At 45.5% G+C, this 22,926-nt stretch overlaps 1 protein-coding gene across 3 annotated transcripts in view; it reads right to left on the bottom strand.

Moving 5' to 3' along the window:
* The window catches only part of LOC129854497 (FERM domain-containing protein 5-like), a 194,384-nt gene extending 179,836 nt beyond the window's left edge, over window positions 1–14,548 (bottom strand). For 2 of the 3 annotated variants that reach the window (XM_055921600.1, XM_055921601.1), the window contains exon 1: window positions 13,807–14,548. In XM_055921600.1, the coding sequence (XP_055777575.1) occupies window positions 13,807–13,908 (102 nt within the window). In that variant the 5' untranslated portion in view covers window positions 13,909–14,548. The remainder of the gene's footprint in view (window positions 1–13,806) is intronic. The other variant, XM_055921599.1, reaches the window with a different exon arrangement.
* Between the last annotated feature and the right edge of the window lie 8,378 nt (window positions 14,549–22,926).

The following is a 22,926-nucleotide window of genomic DNA, read 5'->3' as shown; positions in this document are numbered from 1 at the left end:
GCTGGTGCGGGGAGCGGAGCTGGTGCGAGGAGCGGAGCTGGTGCGAGGAGCGGAGCTGGTGCGAGGAGCGGAGCTGGTGCGAGAAGCGGAGCTGGTGCGATGAGCGGAATTGGTGCGAGGAGCGGAGCTGGTGCGAGGAGCGGAGCTGGTGCGGATCTGGTGCGAGGAGCGGAGCTGGTGCGGAGCTGGTGCGAGGAGCGGAGCTGGTGCGAGGAGCGGAGCTGGTGCGTGGAGCGGAGCTGGTGCGTGGAGCGGAGCTGGTGCGAGGAGCGGAGCTGGTGCGAGGAGCGGAGCTGGTGCGTGGAGCGGAGCTGGTGCGAGGAGCGGAGCTGGTGCGGAGCTGGTGCGAGGAGCGGAGCTGGTGCGAGGAGCGGAGCTGGTGCGGGGAGCGGAGCTGGTGCGAGGAGCGGAGCTGGTGCGGAGCTGGTGCGAGGAGCGGAGCTGGTGCGAGGAGCGGAGCTGGTGAGAGGAGCGGAGCTGGTGCGGGGAGCGGAGCTGGTGCGAGGAGCGGAGCTGGTGCGAGGAGCGGAGCTGGTGCGGGGAGCGGAGCTGGTGCGAGGAGCGGAGCTGGTGCGAGGAGCGGAGCGTGCCCAATTTGACTGGAGCATGGAGCGAGATTCCCAAATGCTCCAATTTTTCTCCAGTAGCGCTCACTTCGACCTCAGGGCATGCCCGGCCCAGCATGCATTTGTAGTCTACTTGTGTGCTGCTATAGCTCCTTGATTTAGCTACTGTCATGGAGTTCGCTAAATATTTTCATAAAGAAACTGAATCAAGGTGACTTACAAAGATGAGGACCAAGAGCAAGAGAGTGTCCATAGTAGTGTCCATAACTAAAGAACCATTGTGGAATCTGAAAAGCATGACGGTGTACTTTACTTACTACATTGCACATGCTAAAAGAAAGCAACGAGGTGGATAGATATCTACATGTGTCATTGTGGCAAAGTATTTATAAACAAAAAATCTGATCTCTTAAACGTTTCATTCATTTTTGTTCTATAATCTATAGAATAGGCCATAATTGAATTTTGCCCAATAGACCTGGCATATTCCCACGTTCAAGGAGCTTTCCGTTTTGATTGGGTTATTTTGCCTAAAAACCTTTACGCCTACCTATAGAATAATTTTTAAAAAACAACTCTGCATCTCTGCCCAGCCTGGCATCAGTGGCCAAAAGGGTGTTTAGCATCTCCAGTGACTCTGCAAGTGTGGAGAGGATATTCTGCGATGCTGGCCTGCTCCCCAGGCACCATCGCGTGAGCCTGAAGGCACAGACTGGCCAAACTCGTGTTTCTGAAAAATGAATTTAAAAAATGTATTCAAAAAGCACTAATAAGTCATATTTCATTTAATTTGTATATCACTCTAAGTAAGTCATAGTCTATATGCACAATTTATAGACTACGCTGATTTAATACCACAACATGTTTAAATGCTGAGCTCTTTATGTCCCTACCAGCCTATTGTGTCGCACTCGCAAATGTTTCACAATGTATTTCTTTGTAGGCTATAGCCTTAAAATAATTGAAATACTATAGCCTAAATAATTCATTTCCATTACCTCTTAGGCTCCATGTCTGGCTCCTGACCTATTTAGAGTGTTTAAATGCTATTTAATATGACATGTAGCCTTTTTGAAATTATGAGCGCTTCTTACATTCACCTTTTCATACTTTTCATTTAAATCCATATGGTTTGGTTTCAATATTTCAAAACCAATTGGTAGGTCCAGATAGTCACAAAAATAGATTGGTGTTGGTTAAATTGCGATTTTAATGAATGGAGCGAATTTGGAGCTGCAGTTTTTTTCCTTTGAGTGCAGAGCGTTTTTAGCGGAGCTGTTGGAAAGGAAGATGAGCCCTGGACGCTCCATGAGCAATGAGGGGGATTTCCAACCTCCCAACTTCGCTCACAGGCTCTGGTCTGCACCCCAAATGGCACCCTATTCCCTTTATAGTGCACTACCATAGGGTTCTGGTCAAAAGGTATTGTAATGACCCGGCTGGGTCATAAAGGGAAAAGAGACGGACTCTAGGTGTGCAGGTCAGAACACAGGTTTATTCATAAACTGGGCTATTGTTCCGGCCACAACCCACGCCGCTAAATGCCGAACGTACACAATGTTACCCTGTCGGGTCAAGAGTCACTCTCATAGGAACAGATCAAGGCACGAACAGAAGAGAGAGAACAATGAGACAGTAATCCCTATTTATGCATTTCCAAATCCCGCGGTATTACCCATCATACCCCCCCAACCTTTCCATCTGTCCTGACATATTTAACCCCTGCTAGTAGCCATGAGAACCATAACACACCCACAAACACAGAACACAATACCGGGTCGTTACAGTATACACTATATAGGGGATATGGTGCCTCTATTCAGGAAACTTGTTTAGGTTCCCCAATGCATAGACAAGCAGCTAGCCTGCACAACTAAAGCATCGTCTCCTTCCGCTATAAACCCATTTTAAGAGGCTGTACTGATGTATTCTCTAGAGGTGCACTGCTACACACGGTGGATTAACACTTGTGGAATTCTGTCTGGTTTGATCTGCCTCTTCAATGCCATGATCACATGGTGTAGGTTTACAGTCAGTGGTTGCTCTTCCTTCATACAAAAAACTATGACTCAGGCAGTCATCTCTTTGGAATATGGGAAATTCTGACAAAATAACTGACTTAGAAACAGCAGAAAATGCGAACTTGTAGTGTATTCAAGGTTAAAAATGGAATCTAAAGTTTGTAATTTCCACTTAAAATGTCAGACTTAACGAAAAATGTATCAACCCCTACAAAAAATCTCCAATAATTCTAATCCACATAATAATTCACATTTCCTGTTGCTGCAGGATTATTTTCCGGCTGTAGCAAACTGGCTCAAATGAAGATCCTACATCTGTCTAGGTAGATGATCTAAACTGTCCAGACAAATCAATGAAGAGCTGCCTAGCTATTGCTCATTGCCAAATGAAGACGAGAAGGGACAGATGAAAGTGATAATGTCTGAAGGAGGGAGAGAGACAGAGAGAGAGAGAGAGACATCTAGAAGAAATTCATAACAACATTCGGCCACATTAATTTCTCAGTTTCCCAGTTTCGCAGACAGACATGCATTGGTTCTGTAATCCAGGAGACGAAACAGACTTCATAATCTCCTGCTTGATTCCCAGTATGACAAAGGTTGAGAATTACTTTTCAGCAATAACATTTAAACGGGTAAATGTAATGTGCAGGGAGCAGGATACACACGAGGCAGTGCATAAAAGCTGGGATATTGGATCATTAAACTGTTTTGATTACACTGATAGACCTCTGCTCAACTCAGCATGCACTCCTCAGCCAGATTCATTACTACTGCTCAGTTCAGTTTGCTTTGGTTCACGTGTGAACTTTTTGGCTTGGCACGACTCGACCACCTGTGTGTGGTGTGTATGTGTGTGTGGTGTGTGTGTGTGCTTGCGTGCATGTGCGCTTGCGTGTGCATGCATTTATGCATCTGTGTGTGTGTGTGCGTGAATCTGTGATTGAGTGTGTGTACTCTACTCTGAGCCAGCTCATTAGGCCTCTATGGCACACAGTGTTAGTGATGGATTAGTACAATGGGCAAGTGTCAGTGATGAGGATGGCTAGGAACAGTACAGGGACAAACACAGACCATCTGTTTGGTCCTGGCCAGGCCTGAGACACAGCAATCGTAGAGGGAGGCCAGGTCTTCTGGGTCACTGCTCCACAGTGGTCTGAGGAGAGGAGAGACAGGCACTACTGCACCCATAGCAGCACACAGCACAGAGACAGTCCACGCTGGATGTGCTCGTCGCAAAAGCGAACCCCATAGGGAATGGCCTGCAGAGACGTACTAGATATATACACACATCTATACAGAGATACAGCACAGTATGTACACACAATCAGCTTCCTCTTCTGCAAACCAGCTACATTACTGCCGGTGCTTTAGTCATACAGTGATATAGTGCATGTTCTGCTGTGTCATGTACACTCAGTGACAGTTTATTCCACAGGGAATAAATTCCACAGGGATGTTGGTCCATGCTGACACGATGGCATCACGCAGTGGCTGCAGATTAGAAGGCGGTACATTCATGCATGCATTTATACATCTGTGTTTAGTAAGTGACTGAGTGTGTCGGGAAACAGCCTTTTCCATCTCATCCCAAAGATGCCCTACTGGGTTTGGCCAGCAACAATGTTCAGATATGGTGTGGCGTTCAATCGATGCTCAATTGGTATCAAGGGACCTAACGTGTGCCAGGAAAACATTTCCCACACCAGTACACCATCGCCACCAGCCTGTACTGTTGACACCAGGCAGGATGGGTCCAAATCCTTACTGCCATCAGCATGACACAACAGGAACCGGGATTCGTCGGACCAGGCAATGTTTTTCCACTCTTCAATTGTCCAGTGTTGGTGATGGCGTGCCCACTGGAGCCGCTTCTTCTTGTTTTTGCCTATTAGGAGTGGAACCCAGTGTGGTCGTCTGCTACAATAACCATCCATGACCAGGATTGACGAGTTGTGCGTTTTGAGACGCCGTTCTGCACACCACTGTTGTACTGCGCCGTTATTTGTCTGTTTGTGTACCGCCTGTTAGCTTGCACCATTCTTGCCAGTCTCCTTCGACCTCTCTCGTAAATTAGCTGTTTTCTCCCACATGTCGGCCGCTGACTGGATGTTTTTTGTTTGTCGCACCATTATTGGCAAACCCTAGACACTGTTGTGAGTGAAAAGCCCCAGGAGGGCGGCCATTTCTGAGATACTGGATCCGGCCCGCCTGGCATCAACGATCATACCACACAAACAGTCACTTAGGTCACTCGTTTTGCCCATTCTAACTTTCAATCAAACAGTAATTGAATGACTCAATGCCTACCTGCCTGCTTTATATAGCAAGCCAAGGCCATGTGACTCACTCTCTGTAGGAACGATCCATTTTCGTGAACGGGGTGGTGTACCTAATAAACTGGCCAATAACTGTATATACTGTACAGTACAGAGCCTTCACTGCTCTGTCATGTATATACTGTACAGTACAGAGCCTTCACTGCTGTGTCATGTATATACTGTACAGTACAGAGCCTTCACTCCTGTGTCATGTATATACTGTACAGTACAGAGCCTTCACTGCTCTGTCATGTATATACTGTACAGTCCAGAGCCTTCACTGCTCTGTCATGTATATACTGTAGGCTATACTGTACAGTGGTGTCAGGTTCTCTCTGGGCTGCTGTCTCATCAATCTACAGAGAGAGCCGTAGTACTGAAGGGAGAGAGGAGAGAGAAAGAAAGAAAGAGAGAAAGAGAGAGAGAAGGGGAAGAGAGAAAGGGGTGAGAGAGAGCGAGAGAGCGAGGGGAACAAAGAATGGATTCTGTGCTCAGAGGTTCAGATACCAGCTAGGAACTAACAGGAAGGAGACTGGAGCTGGGAGAAGGAGGGTAAAGATCTCTAGGGTGACATGGGTACAAATATAACACTGCCCCTTTGGCATTACCTGGGAATAAATACCTGGGAAACAATATGAAATTCCTAACAATATGATGCACCACCTAAACGTTACAGCTCCTAGGCTAAAGACTCGTCTGAGGGACTCAGTGGACACTTCCATGCACCTCAAACTATTGGGATTGTTTTGTCTTTCTATTTTCTCTTTCCCTCTGTATTTCCCGACACACTCAGTCACTCACTAAACCCTGTTGAACTTGATTGTGTTACAAGATCTGCCACTCAGGTAGATTACAAGCTTAGAGGCATTAGAAATGTCAGATCAAGAGTTGCAGACTGTAGCTAGGTAAGTAATGAATCCCAAAGAGGTAGCAAACCACAAAGCACTATGGGAAGAATTATTGTCCAGAAAAGACTAGGTAGAAGGAAAGGAGTAGGAGTAAGATACAGTACTATTATAAACTGTGTGGTTCACCCTGAATGGCTGAAAGCCGTGGTATATCAGACCGTATACCATGGGTATGACAAAACATGTATTTTTACTGCTCTAATTACGTTGTTAACCAGTTTATAATAGCAATAAGGCACCACGGGGGTTTGTGATATATGGCCAATATAACACGGCTAAGGGCTGTGCCCTAGCACTCAACATTGCGTTGTGCATAAGAACAGTCCTTAGCCGTGGTATATTGGACATATACCACACCCCCCCCGTGCCTTATTGCTTAATTATACTATGCCAAGATATTACATTTTACTTATCTTGTTTACATTATTCTCTGTCTAATCTTTCTTGAGGGAAGTTGTTAATTTAAAGTTATTCATGATAAATCCATCTGTATCTCTTAATTTCTCTGGACAGATTGGGGCATCCTAATACTGCTCCATATAGGATGAAAATGTACACTGAGAGAATATACTCTATACTGAGAGTGACTACAGCGGGAATGTTCATTGCTCCTGTGCTGACTGTGGATCCTACAGGCACTGCTGCAGAGTCCTGAGCTATCCCAGTGACATCATCACTGGGTGAGGAGAGAGGGAGCATGCAACGGTTGCAAAGTGAGCTAAACGATTATATTTTTGCTTCCTGCCTGCACCACAACGAAATGAAAAATCACTACTAGCAGCAACATATCTGTTGCTATCGTGGTGTGTGTGTGCGCATGTGCGCACGTGTCTGTGTGTGCGTCTGTGTGTGTTTGTGCATAACAGCCCCAAAAAGATGTGTGCTGTGATGCCTGCAATCGTAGCAGTCTGAGGTAGAGGTGAAATGCTCCATGAAATATTCACTCCTGGCACATATTTGTATTATTTATTGTCGTGGGTCGGCACAGCAACAGTAGAGCCGCCTGAACCCTAAACGAACAGTCAGAGACAGCTCCGTCATCACTGCCTCACTGCTGACGGAAGCAGCCTGTCAGTCCGCTCTGCAGGCAGGCACTCTGTGGCTCGAATGTCTGTCTGACAGCGACTAGGTTCATATTTACTAAGCTACAGAGAAAGGTGTTTATCTATCAAGGTTTGTAAGCAACAGAACTGTGCTTATGTTCCAGTAAGGCAGAACATTCTACTATATAACCAGTAATGTATGCTCTGGTATGTTCCTGATACTTAATAGGACGTGACATGGTATTAATGTGTATTGTCTGGTAATGACTTTGTATAATTCAAAACAACTAGTAACTGATTAACGACCCAAACAAACAAACAATTCATAGGCTATTAGTGTGTAACTGCAATTTTACCATGGAAGTAAATACCATATGAAAATATGTCTGTGCTTCTTATCCGACACTCTACAGGTCACCTGGGACTGGTGTGGTTAAAGGTCCACTTCTGGTGCTGCTGGCTAAATATGGAGGTGTAAGGTTTCATGCAATGCCTGCCTGAAGTTGGCAGTCAACCAGAGATGTTTGTTTTGTTCTTCCAAACTGCTATGGAGTATAGCGTATCTTAACAGCTGTACAGCACTGACTCCAGGAATGGGTTAGGGCACAGCAGCTCAGATGCATGCAGCTTAAACAAGTATTAGAGAGATGCATCTTGGGTTTATCAGTTGTCATGGTGAGTAGTTAGTAAAAGTAAAGGAGAAAACTCACCAGACCAATTGTCGGTCTGCACAGTACAGGGCTGCTCCTCCACCGTTCACTTGCTGTCAGAGCGGTGGGATATAGGGACCACCCACCGTTGGCGACTGACCATAATGACCATCATTTTCGCCCATTTCTACATGTAGAATCGCTTTGCACTTAGTTTTCAAATTACGTCCGCCACTCGGTTCAGAGGTGGTAAGTAGTCTCGCTGGCAGACGCTCGCCAATCCTACCGGTCTGTCCACGTCGTAGTAGTAAAAAACAGCACCATTTCAAGCTGTCAGTGACAATGATGCAAATGTTTAAATTCTGAAATTTGGCATCAGAGATTTTTTAAACATTGCTGAAAGAGCAGCAATCAAAGGGACAAGCTAAAGCAGTCGGTGTCTGCATCCTAAATGGCACCCTATTCCCTATGAAGTGCACTGCTTTTGACCATAGCCCCATAGAGCCCTGATCAAAAGTAGGTCACTAAATAGGGAATAGCATGACATTTGGGATGTATCCAGTGACATCATGACCGCAAATTATCCTAATCTGAGAAAGCACCAAAGCCTTGGAGGATTTATCTCACTATCCCTCTACATTATGGATTAACCATGTTGTTGCAGGGCGCCTTCGAATCAAAGTGACATGCGTTGTGTAGATTCAGCTCTGTGGCGTCAGGACTGGTTCAAATAGTATTTGTGAGCATTTGCTTGAGTCTGTTTGCCTTCACTGTACGATTCCATTAGTTCTACTGCACCAGGCATAGTCAACTAAGCACAGCGAAAGTATTTGAAAGACAAATACTATTTGAACTCAGGCCTGGTGGTGTAGAGTAGGCCTGTAGCTAGAGGGACTGATAAGCAGAGCTGTGGCTGTCTAAATCACATTTTACTGCTTTTCTAGGTACTATTAAGCCTGAGCCAGCAGTTAGAAATACATATAAATAGGGGAACAGCAATCCCAGTCTCAGGATTATCATGGGGTGAAATGATCCCACTTGGAACCCTCTCTCTCTCCTGTGATGTAATGTTCACTCTAGGTGGAATTTCAGTTTCAGGATTTATTTGGTATTGCATCTAGGAGAGATTGTTTTGACTGGGAATGATTGGGGATTAACCCACATGCAGTTTTAAGAAGTCCTTTTGGTAATAACATGTTTATGTACAGTAACAAATGCACATATGACAGTCCAACTTTAAACAAAGTACAATTTATAAAGGCTTTACATAGCATACTTCATAATCACAACATAAATGCTTCACAAAGAATCTATAAGTGTATGTCATACTCTATAAATGGTGGATAAACATACATAGTGCGTTGTGTCACATTTGGCAATTGACACCACAGTGGGAATGGTTATGTCACCCTTTATAGAGCATGATATACGCTTATAGATTATCTGTTAAGCATTTTTGCAGTGCTTACAAAGCCTTTATGCATACTATTAAAAGTCTTAAAGTCGTACTTCGTTTAAAGTGAGACTCAACAACTAAATGTGCAAATATGATCAAAAGACGAGTATTGTATAATAATGAAGAAAATGCTTCGATAATTTTAGATCATCTTTGTTTAAATAATCTCTGTTAAATTTCAAGGGTCTGCTTGTAATTTGACATTAGGGACATAATTATGATCAAACTGTATGGCATAGGCATGAGAAGAAAGAAAAGCGAACTTGACATCTACAATAGGCTTTTCTATCTGAATGCAGGCTCCAAAAACAAAGCTGCCTAGCCCTTTCCTGCAGTCAATGACCAACAGCACCCTCTTTGGCCTCATGGATGAAATGTTATTCATATTTTTCCTAATTTAATCAGTATTAAAGATTATTTTTAAAAACCTGACACGAAATCCAGTGTTTCTATGTCAAACTGTTATATTTCAATCTTCTGTAATGTATATAAAGTGTAATATTGGGATGCAAACACAAAATGTAATACATTTCAACTCTATATTTGACATGGTACAGGTGTTACATCCGTCGTTGGAAGAAGGAGACCAAGGCGCAGCGTGGTAAGCGTACATCTTACTTTATTTTGATGAACACCAAAAAAAAAAAAAAGATAAACGAACGTAACGTTCTGCAGGCTACACAGTAACTAAGCAAAAACAAGATCCCACAAAAACAGGCTGCCTACAACGATAGACAGCTGCCTCTGATTGGGAACCATACCCGGGCCAACAAAGAAATAGAACACATAGATTTTCCCACCCAAGTCACACCCTGACCTAACCAAATAGAGAATAAAAAAGGCTCTCTAAGGTCAGGGCGTGACAGTACCCCCCCCCCCCCCAAAAGGTGCGGACTACGGCCGCAAACCTGAACCTATAGGGTAGGGTCCGGGTGGGAATCTCATCTCGGTGGAGGCTCCGGTGCGGGACGCAGACCCCGCTCCGCTTGAGGCTCCCCGTCTCTGGTGCGGGGATCGTCGCCTGGTACTCCGGACCGTAGATCGTTGTCGTGGACTCCGGACCGTAGATCGTCGTCGCAGACTCCGGACCGTAGATCACTGCTGGAGGAACCGAACCACTGATCGTCGCTGGAGGCTCCTGACTGGGAGCCATTGCTGGAGGCTCCTGACTGGGAGCCGTCGCTGGAGGCTCCTGACTGGGAGCCGTCGCTGCAGGCTGCAGACTGGGGACCGTCGCTGCAGGCTCCAGACTGGGGACCGTCGCTGGAGGCTCCGGACTGGGGACCGTCGCTGGAGGCTCCGGACTGGGGACCGTCGCTGCAGGCTCGGGACTGGGGACCGTCGCTGGAGGCTCCGAACTGGGGACCGTGGCTGGAGGCTCCGGACTGGGAACTGTCACTGGAGGCTCCGGACTGGGAACCCTCGCAGGCGGCTCCGGACCGCGGAACCCCCACTGGAGACTCCGGACCGTAGACCGTCGCTGGAGACTCCGGACCACAGACAGTCGCTGGAGACTCCGGACCGCAGACCGTCGCTGGAGACTCCGGACCGCAGACCGTCGCTGGAGACTCCGGAACGCAGACCGTCGCTGGAGACTCCGGACCGCAGACCGTCGCTGGAGACTCCGGACCGCAGACAGTCGCTGGAGACTCCGGACCGCAGACCGTCGCTGGAGACTCCGGACAGCGGATCGTCGCTGCAGGCTTCGTGCCATGGATCATCACTGCAGGCTCCGGGCCATGAATCATCACTGGAGGCTTCGGGACATGAATCATCACTGGAGGCTTCGGGACATGAATCATCACTGGAGGCTTCGGGCCATGGATCACCACTGGAGGCTTCGGGCCATTGATCACCACTGGAGGCTTCGTGCCATGGATCATCACTGGAGGCTTCGTGCGTGGAGCAGGCACAGGACGTACCAGGCTGGAGGCAGGCACAGGACGTACCAGGCTGGAGACACATTGCGTATCTCCGCAAAACATGGTGCCTGAACGGTCACCCGCTCCTTAAAGTGAGTGCGGGGAGTTGGCTCTTGTCTGAAACCTGGCTCCGCCAACCACCCTGTGTGCGCCCCCCAAAAACATTTTTGTGGCTTCCTCTCGTGCTTGCGAACCCCGGTGTCGTCGTTTTTCCTCCCTTTCTTTCTCCATCTGCTCCCATGGAAGGCGATCCTTTTCAGCCAGGATCTCCTCCCATGTCCAGGATCCCTTCCCGTCCAGGATCTCCTCCCATGTCCAGGATGTCTGCTCCTCCTGGCCACGCTGCTTGGTCCGTTTGTGGTGGGATCTTCTGTTACGTCCGTCGTTGGAAGAAGGAGACCAAGGCGCAGCGTGGTAAGCGTACATCTTACTTTATTTTGATGAACACCAACAAAAAAAAAAGATAAACGAACGAAACATTCTGCAGGCTACACAGTAACTAAGCAAAAACAAGATCCCACAAACTCAGGTGGAAAACAGGCTGCCTAAGTATGAGCCCCAATCAGAGACAACGATAGACGGCTGCCTCTGATTGGGAACCATACCCGGCCAACAAAGAAATAGAACACATAGATTTGCCCACCCAAGTCACACCCTGACCTAATCAAATAGAGAACAAAAAACACTCTCTAAGGTCAGGGCGTGACAATAGGTGACTTGTTTTTTAAAGCTCATAACCATGTGTGTGAAGTGTATACTTTTGTTTCAAAGTAGATGTGTTTAAGACTTACCAAGAATCACTCTGTGTGAACCTGATTTAGCCCACTGCAGTAAAATTTTAACAAACCCCAACATTACCAGGCAACACGCCAGGCAGTAAACAACATAACTTAACAACGCCCACTTAGTCGATAGCAGCGGAAGTCTATTTCAATAATGCATTTACAAGACAAAATCAGAACTCCATCCAAGTCCTGCACCACAGAATGCAGCATCTTGACTGAGGCCTGTAGACTGTGGACGTCCCAAATGACACCCTACTTTTGACCAGACTCCTATGCACCCTGGTTCAATATAGTGCACTACATAGGGTGCCATTTGGGACACCACCACTGACTCTGTGCCAGTGCCTCAGTCACCCATACTGATGAGAATGAGAGGACTTCTCTGCTCATCTGGATCAATAACGTTCTATGAAAGACAGAGACATATTTAATTCAAGCTCCTGTCTAAAGTCATTAATAAATGTACTTGTTTCTTTTTTAAACTTGTATGAATTCCAGGTGAATTGAAGAGGGTAAAAGTAAGGAATACCATTGTGCCATAAGACTAGAAGAGCTTTGGGGGAAATACAGTACACTTCAAGACTTGGCTAGGAGTGATTCCAGTTTCCTTCAGGGTGAGCAAGACAAAACACCATCAGAAGTTAAAATGCTCATCTTGCCACAAAGTCAGTGCATCTCAAAATCTTGAGTTCCCTCCTTTTTTAAAACATTTATTTAATTACTCCAGTGGGCTAAATCAGGGTCACACAGTGTTTCTTGGTAATCTAAAACAAAACTACTTTGAAACACACATGGTTATAGGCTTACAAAAAAGAAGATACCTGTACCATTTCAGATCATTTTGAGTTTCCATCCCAATGTTACACATTATATACATCACAGAAGGCAGAACTATAACAAAACCGTTTGACATATAAAACAGGATTTTCAGCATTTTTTTTAACAATGTTGATTCATGAAATTATGAAAAATATTAATAACATTCCACCCATGAGGCCACTAGATGGCACTTTGGTCATTCGACTGTAATCAGTATCATAAAGGGTTTGAATATGTCCTGTTCCAAACCACCCTGTAACAATAGAGAGCAGCAGATCCAGAGATGCATTCTGAATAGTCTGTCTGTCTGTCTGTCTGTCTGTCTGTCTGTCTGTCTGTCTGTCTGGCTGGCTGGCTGGCTGGCTGTCTGGCTATCCATCTATCCATCTACCTCCCCTTCCCTCTCTCTGTGAGAGATTGCAAATCAGCAACAATGGTCTGAGAGTGATTCAAATGTGACTTGTGACTTGTGACAAGCCTTAAAATGTGTGTCCTGGAGATGTGTCTTGTGTTTCAATACTTTGTCTCTCTCTTAGAGCAGATGCAAGGACCTGATCAGGCATGGATCAGCAAAAGGAAGGCCAGGGTCATTACAATACTCAGAAAGTCAGAGGTTCTGATACAAAGAACGCAAAAAATGGTCATGTTGATTGATTGCAGATGGCTGACCTCTTCTTATACTGTAGATTCTCTGAAAAGGTATCAGCATTTGTTTACAGACTTTACATGGTTGGTGTTAAATCCTACCATTTCCTTTCAATTCAGTGTTTCAGTCACATTGGAAAGTAGGCTGTAGCTTTCCTTTGTTGTCAGATCCCAGAGATGTTGGTGAAGGTCTCTACCTATTGTCATTACTAATATGATGGTGAGGAGAACTGTCACATCTCTAAGCGTCCGGGTTAGGAGACACACTCACAAACTGTTATTGATGCTGATTATCACTCTCTACCTAGACCAAGCCAGTCTAAGACCAAGACAAACATAGAAAATGTGAAAAGTGTCATAGATCAATAGAGGATCCATAGATGATCAATATTGCATGATGAACGATTCAGGACAGTTGCAGTGCACCGAAGCCACGCTTCCAAAATTCAGCCAGCAGAATGACATCAAATACCCGATGAGATACATTAGATCTTTACACATTTAATACGCAATGCAGATTACGATTTTCTCTATTTTCATCAAGCTGTCATGTGATGCGCACAGGTAGCAGATACTCATACGAAAGAGACATGACCCACAGTGGGGCAACCAACGGTGACAGCAACAGCATCAATATAATAGGTTCCCTGCTTGCTAAACAGGAACTGACCTGGATCGTGCAGGTGTACTCCGAGTCATCCAGCAGCCTCACCGTACAGTTGTATTCTCGTTCCAGATTCCTGATGCTGCCACTCATGAAACGGCTCAGCATCTTCTTGCTCTGTGTCTGTGAATGGGACCACAAAAAACTGCACACAGCATAGATGTAATGTCACATCAACAACGTCCCTCCTCTTTTGTCCAACACCTGGATAGCAGCAATGTCAATCTACAGCGGTGGTTGAGCATCGTATTTCCGGTAGCCCAGATGTGACATCGCACTGAATGCTCAACGGCTGGGCAACCAACGAATGTATACTGTATCACTCAATGTGATAACATGTTAGCCTGCTGCTGAGGTCCAGTTAAACTGTTATCATACCCCCACACTCTTCATTGCTCTCTTCAGTCAAATGCTGCTGGGCGGGCCACGGACTAGTCTCTGAATGACGTGTCTGCGCGCAAACGACAGTCAAAGCCGAGGAAATTGGCTACATTTCTGTGTGTAAACCACAGGTTGGTTCTCCGCGGGAGCAATGTGACGAATAGTAATTTCGAATCTCCCACGTTTCCATCAGAATGCAGGGCCATGCCCATCAGCTGAAATAATGCCAGTTAGCCTACACGACCAAGGATACGAAATGCCAGCAAGGACTGCTCGACCTGATTAGATGACTTGCCCAGTTCAAGAGCTGTTTACATTGTATTTCAAATCGCACCGTATGCAAATGAGTGCATCACGCGCTCGAGTAGAGCCGCTGCAAAGGAGGTTGGCGAGCGGGAGGTGTTAATCGTAGACTGTTTCATAATACAGAGAATGCAATAGTCATATTTTTCTAGATTCAACCTTTGAAATAACCTAGGGAATATGCAATGTCCATAATTGCCAACAGTATCCATTGAGGCAAGGGAGTACAATGATAATGTAACTTATTATAGCCTAATATGCCTATAATTGATCTCATCCGTGGTGTCTATAATTTATTGCATAGACTAGGCCTTCTATTAGGATTGTCTGGTTATGCAATAGGCTGTTGGCTCCCTCAGGTGGTGGGTAATTTCTAGTGCAGTCTGCTCTTGGTAGTCTTGAGCAGGTGGGCAGCTAGACCACTAGGAGAAGCCGCTGGAAATGGTTGACATAACGGTATGTACCTGCCCTACCTGCTTTACCGTTATCTCAGTGTGCGCTTATAATAAGTAGAGGGGTGGATGGGATCGCAGATCACAGAATAGGCTACCAACACATGTGGAATGCATGTAGCTGTAGGATATGAATATATTAGGCTACACAACAGCCCTGTGAGTATCGGAAAGTGTCATTTTTTTTATTTTATTTTACCGTTATTTTACCAGGTAAGTTGACTGAGAACACGTTCTCATTTGCAGCAACGACCTGGGGAATAGTTACAGGGGAGAGGAGGGGGATGAATGAGACAATTGTAAACTGGGGATTATTAGGTGACCATGATGGTTTGAGGGCAAGATTGGGAATTTAGCCAGGACACCGGGGTTAACACCCCTACTCTTACGATAAGTGCCATGGGATCTTTAATGACCTCAGAGAGTCAGGACACCCGTTTAACGTCCCATCCGAAAGACGGCACCCTACACAGGGCAGTGTCCCCAATCACTGCCCTGGAATATTGGGATATTTTTTTTTAGACCAGAGGAAAGAGTGCCTCCTACTGACAGCCAATGATATCACTTATCAATTATTAATGAAAGACTCATGTTTCAACCAAGTTTTGTTTAACCCGTAAGAGTCTAAACCCTGTCTATGTTCTACTAAGCTATATGGAATTGTTTTAAGAAGGTCATACCAAGGATCATTTTGCTATTTGGTTTTGAAGTTTAAGACCCCTTGAAGTATAAAAAAAAATATGCACAAATTATTTGATTAAACATTTTATTTGGCCTTACTGCTATTAGCCCATACAAACGCATTGAATAACAGATTCACTACATGGAACAACACATAGTCCCCCCAAAAAAATCTAAAGGAAGTTTGTTCTGAGGTGTCTGTCCTATATCTGAGAGATATAAGAAAGATCAGGAAACATTTGTTATTTTTGTTGACATATATTTGACCCCGTATTTTTGGCACTTAACAGTCTAACGCCTCGATCACACCGACAGCGTAAAAAAAGAGTACGCAGCATCATCTGAATGTGTGTGCCACAACATTTCAACATTCACCTTCTGCTACCGTTTCTGTCAAGCCGTCTACACATACCGTTTAATGCATATGTTCGATAAATCCAACATATGCACCACACAGAACGCACTGCAACTACCTCTGCAACGCAATGCTGCAAGGCAAACACAGCGTTCCATTGGAAATGAATGTACTTCTGGTGTACCAAAAGGCAAGGACAGCTGTCGGTGCGATCAAGGAGAGAGCCCTGTCTAAGCGGGGGGGGGGGGGGGGGGTTACTAAACTATATGGAATTGTTTTAAGAAGGTCATACCATGGATCATTTTGCTATTTGATTTTTAATTTTAAGACCCCTTGAAGTATAAAAATATATATATATATAAAAATGTGTAGAGGGTGAGCTAATCCGAGGTCTTTGCTAATGCTAACTTCTGGGATAGGCCTATGGTGCTGTTAAAATTCTGATATGTGTTCAAGATTACATGAGTGGGCAAATACTTTTTAACAACAGGAGAAAACACATTTACCAATCATCATTCATGGACATGACAGCATGCTAGTAACACCTGTCTGTGATGGCATGCGGCAGTTGATTGGTTCATGGCACTGCAGAATGGGTGTGGTCACAAGCATAAATGTGACCCTGAGTGAGGAGGGGTGTCTGAGTGTTGTTCAACTGTCCTTTCACAGGGTCACGTCTTCTTCCTGTTTCTCCTTCTGGCCTTGGGAGTCAACACGGTCTGGGTGTCAATAACCAAGAGATGATGTCATAGATTCAGCAGCCCAGGACAGTCTTACAAATCCAAGCCCAGTTTCCACAGTGACCTGACCCCAGGCTGTCAAACATCAAAACAACCCTACCGGCTGGCTGGGGGGTAAGGAGCGAGAACAGGACTTGGCATCATGCTACCTGAGAGGGGTAAACAGCACTCCAATATAGCCTATATATACTGCACTACATTTGACCAGAGGTCAGAAGTGGTGCATTACATAGGGAATAGGGTACTATTTAGGACATACCCCAGGACAGCCAGCCAAACATTCTGGCACAAGACGTCATGTCAACACCTAGCCGCTCCAATTAGCTCAGATCTTAACCCCCATGAGTCCAATCGAAACAGAACACCATGTTCCAATGTTCCATAGTCCCGATACCCTAAATGTGATATGTTGTATTTTAATCTTAGCCGATATGTATCCTGATGGAAGCCATTTGAAGCTGGACACACTACTGTATATCTTACATAGCTTTGTGATCTCAATCCCATACACACAATGTTTATGAAAGCCTAGCAGTCTGAAAAGTCAGTGGAGTTTAATGTTCTGCTTTCACCAAACAGTAATTAACTGTTGGCCCACCTGGGTGCATGTGAGGATGTCTATAGGAGTGATAACACAGAAGTTTCATAGTAGTGTGCCACACGCAGTCTACTTCCTGCTTGTTTGCTATTGGACCACTAGAGGGAAGTAGTGAAGTGTTCAGTACTGCATAAACTCAGGCACCTACTGTAAGCAGGGTATTTGTACTCTTTACAGACAAGAGCACCTGTTTGAATTGAAATTATTATATTGCTAAACTGTACAGAGAAGTGTATTTTTATCCAATGAGATTTTGACTTGAGTGACTTTACACATCTGTCTAGCACTGAGACATATTGTAGTAGGCCTACATTAACTATATATTTGGGCCTACATCTGAAGGGGCTCTGGTTGTGTTTAGCTGCTGTTGAAACTGCTGAGGCCTAGAGACGACATAGGAAACCATGATGATAAATGTATTAATTTGATCATATTTAGGGGATCAGTTATCCTGTATCCTGTATAGCTGACAGGCAGATAAGCATTACAACTTCTACCATTTATAAATACTGTAGAAATCAACATGTTGACTCATATCAGAACCAACATGATATCTTGTATCACAGCTGTAGAGTAAATCAAGTTACCTGGTTCTACATGACCTTGTAACAGAGTGGGAGGAAGCTGGGTGAAAGTTCAGGGCCATGAGGCGTTAAATGTCACTATTTACGATGTCAATGAAGTGGATTATGACTCCGCCGGCCATGGTGGAATCAAGATGAAGTTACAGCGTCTCAGCCCCTTATCTACTACCACACCAGAACAGAAGTACTATATCCCAACAATGTGACATAAAGTCCTCCTTCCTCTTTAACAGCCACTCACCTTGTGATAATGTGATTTAATTGGCTGCTTTTTGGTTTCCCTTTTTGCGGCACAGTTTACTCATTATTTTGGGCAAGCACATTGCTCTATGCTGTCTTGCATTGATTGACGAAGGCTTGTATAACTATTTTACAGTCATTCAGAATTGGATATTAGCGTTATAGAGTGTGTAAATTAGTATAGAAACATTTATTTTGAGGGTGATGTCCAAAATTAGCAAGAGATTGCCTTGTAAAAGGGTAAAAATGGGATGAACTCCAGAAACAGAAGCCGATGAACGTACATTTCGTCTGTCTTGTATAACTATTTTGCCATGGGATTATGTTTATGTAAAGGCAGTGCCGCTGGTGTTCCTGAACATCATTCACAGACATCTAGAAATCTGTCCAACAAGGCTACAGGACATTAGGATCTGCTATAGATAGCCCGGTATGACGCTACGCAATACAAAACATGCTTTTCAAACCCACCATCTGATCCAGACCATGAGGTCAACACAAATAATAACGTAACGTCTGAGTATCAGGTTTCCTCATTTATGCAAAGGGATAATTATCACAAATCAGCTGTAAATTCAATATAATTACAATAATGTGATTTTCTATTTCCATAATCAGTGGGCAAAACATGTGGTGTAACAAAAGCTACTATCAGGTATGAAGGTAAAACCCAGATGCAGACAAAGTCAAATTAACAATTATTTAATAATCCAACAGGGGCAGGCAATAGACAGATCAAGGCAGGCAGGGGTCAGTAAACCGGAGGTGGGGCAACGGTACCAGACGGCAGGCAGGCTCAGGGTAGGCAGCGGTCAATAATCCAGAGGTGGGGCAAAGGTACAGGTCGGCAGGCAGGCTCAGGTAGGCGGGCTCAGAGACAGGACAGGCAAGAGTCAAAACCAGGAGGGCGAGAAAAAGAGAGACTGGAAAAAGCAGGAGCTGAGACACAAAAACACTGGTTGACTTGACAAACAAGACAAACTGGCAACAGACAAACAGAGAACACCGGTATAAATACACAGGGGATAATGGGAAGATGGGCGACACCTGGAGGGGGGTGGAGACAATCACAAAGACAGGTGAAACAGATCAGGGTGTGACAGCTACTTTAGACGTCCACTATACCAAAGACGTATCCAAGACAGCCTCTGTGAGGTCGAAGAGGATATCAACCAAATTTGACATAATCTGAGACCCTTGTACAATCTGTCATTCTCTCTTTCCACACATCTTGTAGAAAATCCCTTCCATTACGCCATAGACCAGGTGTTTCAGGGTCATGTGACATGGCCTCGTGGTCTATTGGTCTATGTAGTGGTTTCACACAGTGTTGTGCTTGGATCCCAGTAGCATAGCAGCATACACACCCCTCTAAGAATGTACAGCCAGGCAGAGGCTAGCCGAGGGCCTCCCTCTTTGTCCCTACCATGGCTTCTGATTGAGGGCTCTGAGCCAGCTGCTGTGGGAGGTGTGTGTGTGTGTGTGTGTGTGTGCGTGTGTGCGTGTGTGCGTGTGCGTGTGTGTGTGTGTGTGTGTCCAGTCCAGTTCATGTACGTCCGTCATCACGTGGTGGTGGTGATGGGAGCAAGCAAAATTCCGCTTGATAATAAGCAGAGACACACTGCATCAGCTTTCCATGTAAAAGACAGGGCCTGCAACTTACTGAGACACACTGCATCAACCTGCTATGTCAAAGACAGGGCCTGGAACTTACTGAGACACACTGCATCAACCTGCTATGTCAAAGACAGGGCCTGGAACTTACTGAGACACACTACATCAACCTGCTATGTCAAAGACAGGGCCTGGAACTTACTGAGATACACTGCATCAACCTGCTATGACAAAGACAGGGCCTGGAACTTACTGAGACACACTACATCAACCTGCCATGTCAAAGACAGGGCCTGGAACTTACTGAGACACACTGCATCAACCTGCTATGTACAAGACAGGGCCTGGAACTTACTGAGACACACTGCATCAACCTGCTATGTCAAAGACAGGGCCTGGAACTTACTGAGACACACTGCATCAACCTGCCATGTCAAAGACAGGGCCTGGAACTTACTGAGACACGCTGCATCAACCTGCTATGTCAAAGACAGGGCCTGGAACTTACTGAGACACACTGCATCAACCTGCTATGTCAAAGACAGGGCCTGGAACTTACTGAGACACACTACATCAACCTGCTATGACAAAGACAGGGCCTGGAACTTACTGAGACACACTGCATCAACCTGCTATGTACAAGACAGGGCCTGGAACTTACTGAGACACACTGCATCAACCTGCTATGTCAAAGACAGGGCCTGGAACTTACTGAGACACACTGCATCAACCTGCCATGTCAAAGACAGGGCCTGGAACTTACTGAGACACGCTGCATCAACCTGCTATGTCAAAGACAGGGCCTGGAACTTACTGAGACACACTGCATCAACCTGCTATGTCAAAGACAGGGCCTGGAACTTACTGAGACACACTGCATCAACCTGCCATGTCAAAGACAGGGCCTGGAACTTACTGAGACACGCTGCATCAACCTGCTATGTCAAAGACAGGGCCTGGAACTTACTGAGACACACTGCATCAACCTGCTATGTCAAAGACAGGGCCTGGAACTTACTGAGACACACTACATCAACCTGCTATGACAAAGACAGGGCCTGGAACTTACTGAGACACACTGCATCAACCTGCTATGTACAAGACAGGGCCTGGAACTTACTGAGACACACTGCATCAACCTGCTATGTCAAAGACAGGGCCTGGAACTTACTGAGACACACTGCATCAACCTGCCATGTCAAAGACAGGGCCTGGAACTTACTGAGACACGCTGCATCAACCTGCTATGTCAAAGACAGGGCCTGGAACTTACTGAGACACGCTGCATCAACCTGCTATGTCAAAGACAGGGCCTGGAACTTACTGAGACACACTGCATCAACCTGCTATGTCAAAGACAGGGCCTGGAACTTACTGAGACACACTGCATCAACCTGCTATGACAAAGACAGGGCCTGGAACTTACTGAGACACACTGCAACAACCTGCCATGTCAAAGACAGGGCCTGGAACTTACTGAGACACACTGCATCAACCTGCTATGACAAAGACAGGGCCTGGAACTTACTGAGACACACTGCATCAACCTGATATGTAAAAGACAGGGCCTGGAACTTACTGAGACACACTGCATCAACCTGCTATGTAAAAGACAGGGCCTGGAACTTACTGAGACACACTGCATCAACCTGCTATGTAAAAGACAGGGCCTGGAACTTACTGAGACACACTGCATCAACCTGCTATGTCAAAGACAGGGCCTGGAATTTACTGAGACACACTGCATCAACCTGCTATGTCAAAGACAGGGCCTGTAATTTACTGAGACACACTGCATCAACCTGCTATGTAAAAGACAGGGCCTGGAACTTACTGAGACACACTGCATCAACCTGCTATGTAAAAGACAGGGCCTGGAACTTACTGAGACACACTGCATCAACCTGCTATGTCAAAGACAGGGCCTGGAATTTACTGAGACACACTGCATCAACATGCTATGTCAAAGACAGGGCCTGGAACTTACTGAGACACACTACATCAACCTGCTATGTAAAAGACAGGGCCTGGAACTTCCTGAGACACGCTACATCAACCTGCTATGTCAAAGACAGGGCCTGCAACTTACTGAGACACACTGCATCAACCTGCCATGTCAAAGACAGGGCCTGGAATTTACTGAGACACACTGCATCAACCTGCTATGACAAAGACAGGGCCTGGAACTTACTGAGACACGGCAATGGAAATGTAAAAAAGTGTCATTTAAAATAGTAGCGCGGGAGGCACGGATGCATGTGTAATCTGATGACTGTCTATGCAGAGTAACATGGGAGGAATTTTGATTGGTATCTTTGGACTTGATTTAAGTGTCACTCACTCAAAAATCTGTGAATTCATAGTGATAGTGCCAGTTACGTTCCCTAATCCCTAGTGCACCATGATGCATGTTCAGTTGTCCGTATGCTGGAGAGAATGCAAGTTAAGGTGAAAAGTGTAATATCCTTAGTTAGTTATTTTGATTTTGTTTTGAATTTGTTGTCCATTCATTGACTAACTAATGACCTAGAACTATACAAATGTGGCATCATGCACCACATTTTTGAAGGGGACACTGGTGGCCAAATGTGATTTATTATTTTTTTTTACATTTTGCGCGAAATGTACGATATTGTGTGTATTTTCATTGTGCTCCGTCAGTTGGATGAGCAAATGGCAATGTACCACCCACACCCAAAGATGTTGAAGGGACTATATAAGGCTGTTCTATTCCTATTGCTTTTCCTCTGGGGGTCTGACAGAACAGTGTCAATCACAACACAATGAGAGCACAGGCAAGGACCAGGCTGGTTGAACAGTGTCATCACAACACAATGAGAGCACAGGCAAGGACCAGGCTGGTCGAACAGTGTCATCACAGCACAATGAGAGCACAGGCAAGGACCAGGCTGGTTGAACAGTGTTATCACAACACAATGAGAGCACAGGCAAGGACCAGGGTGGTCGAACAGTGTCATCACAGCACAATGAGAGCACAGGCAAGGACCAGGGTGGTCGAACAGTGTCATCACAGCACAATGAGAGCACAGGCAAGGACCAGGCTGGTCGAACAGTGTCATCACAACACAATGAGAGCACAGGCAAGGACCAGGGTGGTCGAACAGTGTCATCACAGCACAATGAGAGCACAGGCAAGGACCAGGCTGGTCGAACAGTG

Source organism: Salvelinus fontinalis, chromosome 4 (assembly GCF_029448725.1).
Source record: "Salvelinus fontinalis isolate EN_2023a chromosome 4, ASM2944872v1, whole genome shotgun sequence".
NCBI lineage: Eukaryota > Metazoa > Chordata > Actinopteri > Salmoniformes > Salmonidae > Salvelinus > Salvelinus fontinalis.
The sequence above is the reverse complement of the archived record's forward strand: the minus strand, read 5'-3'. Positions and strand labels throughout refer to the sequence as shown.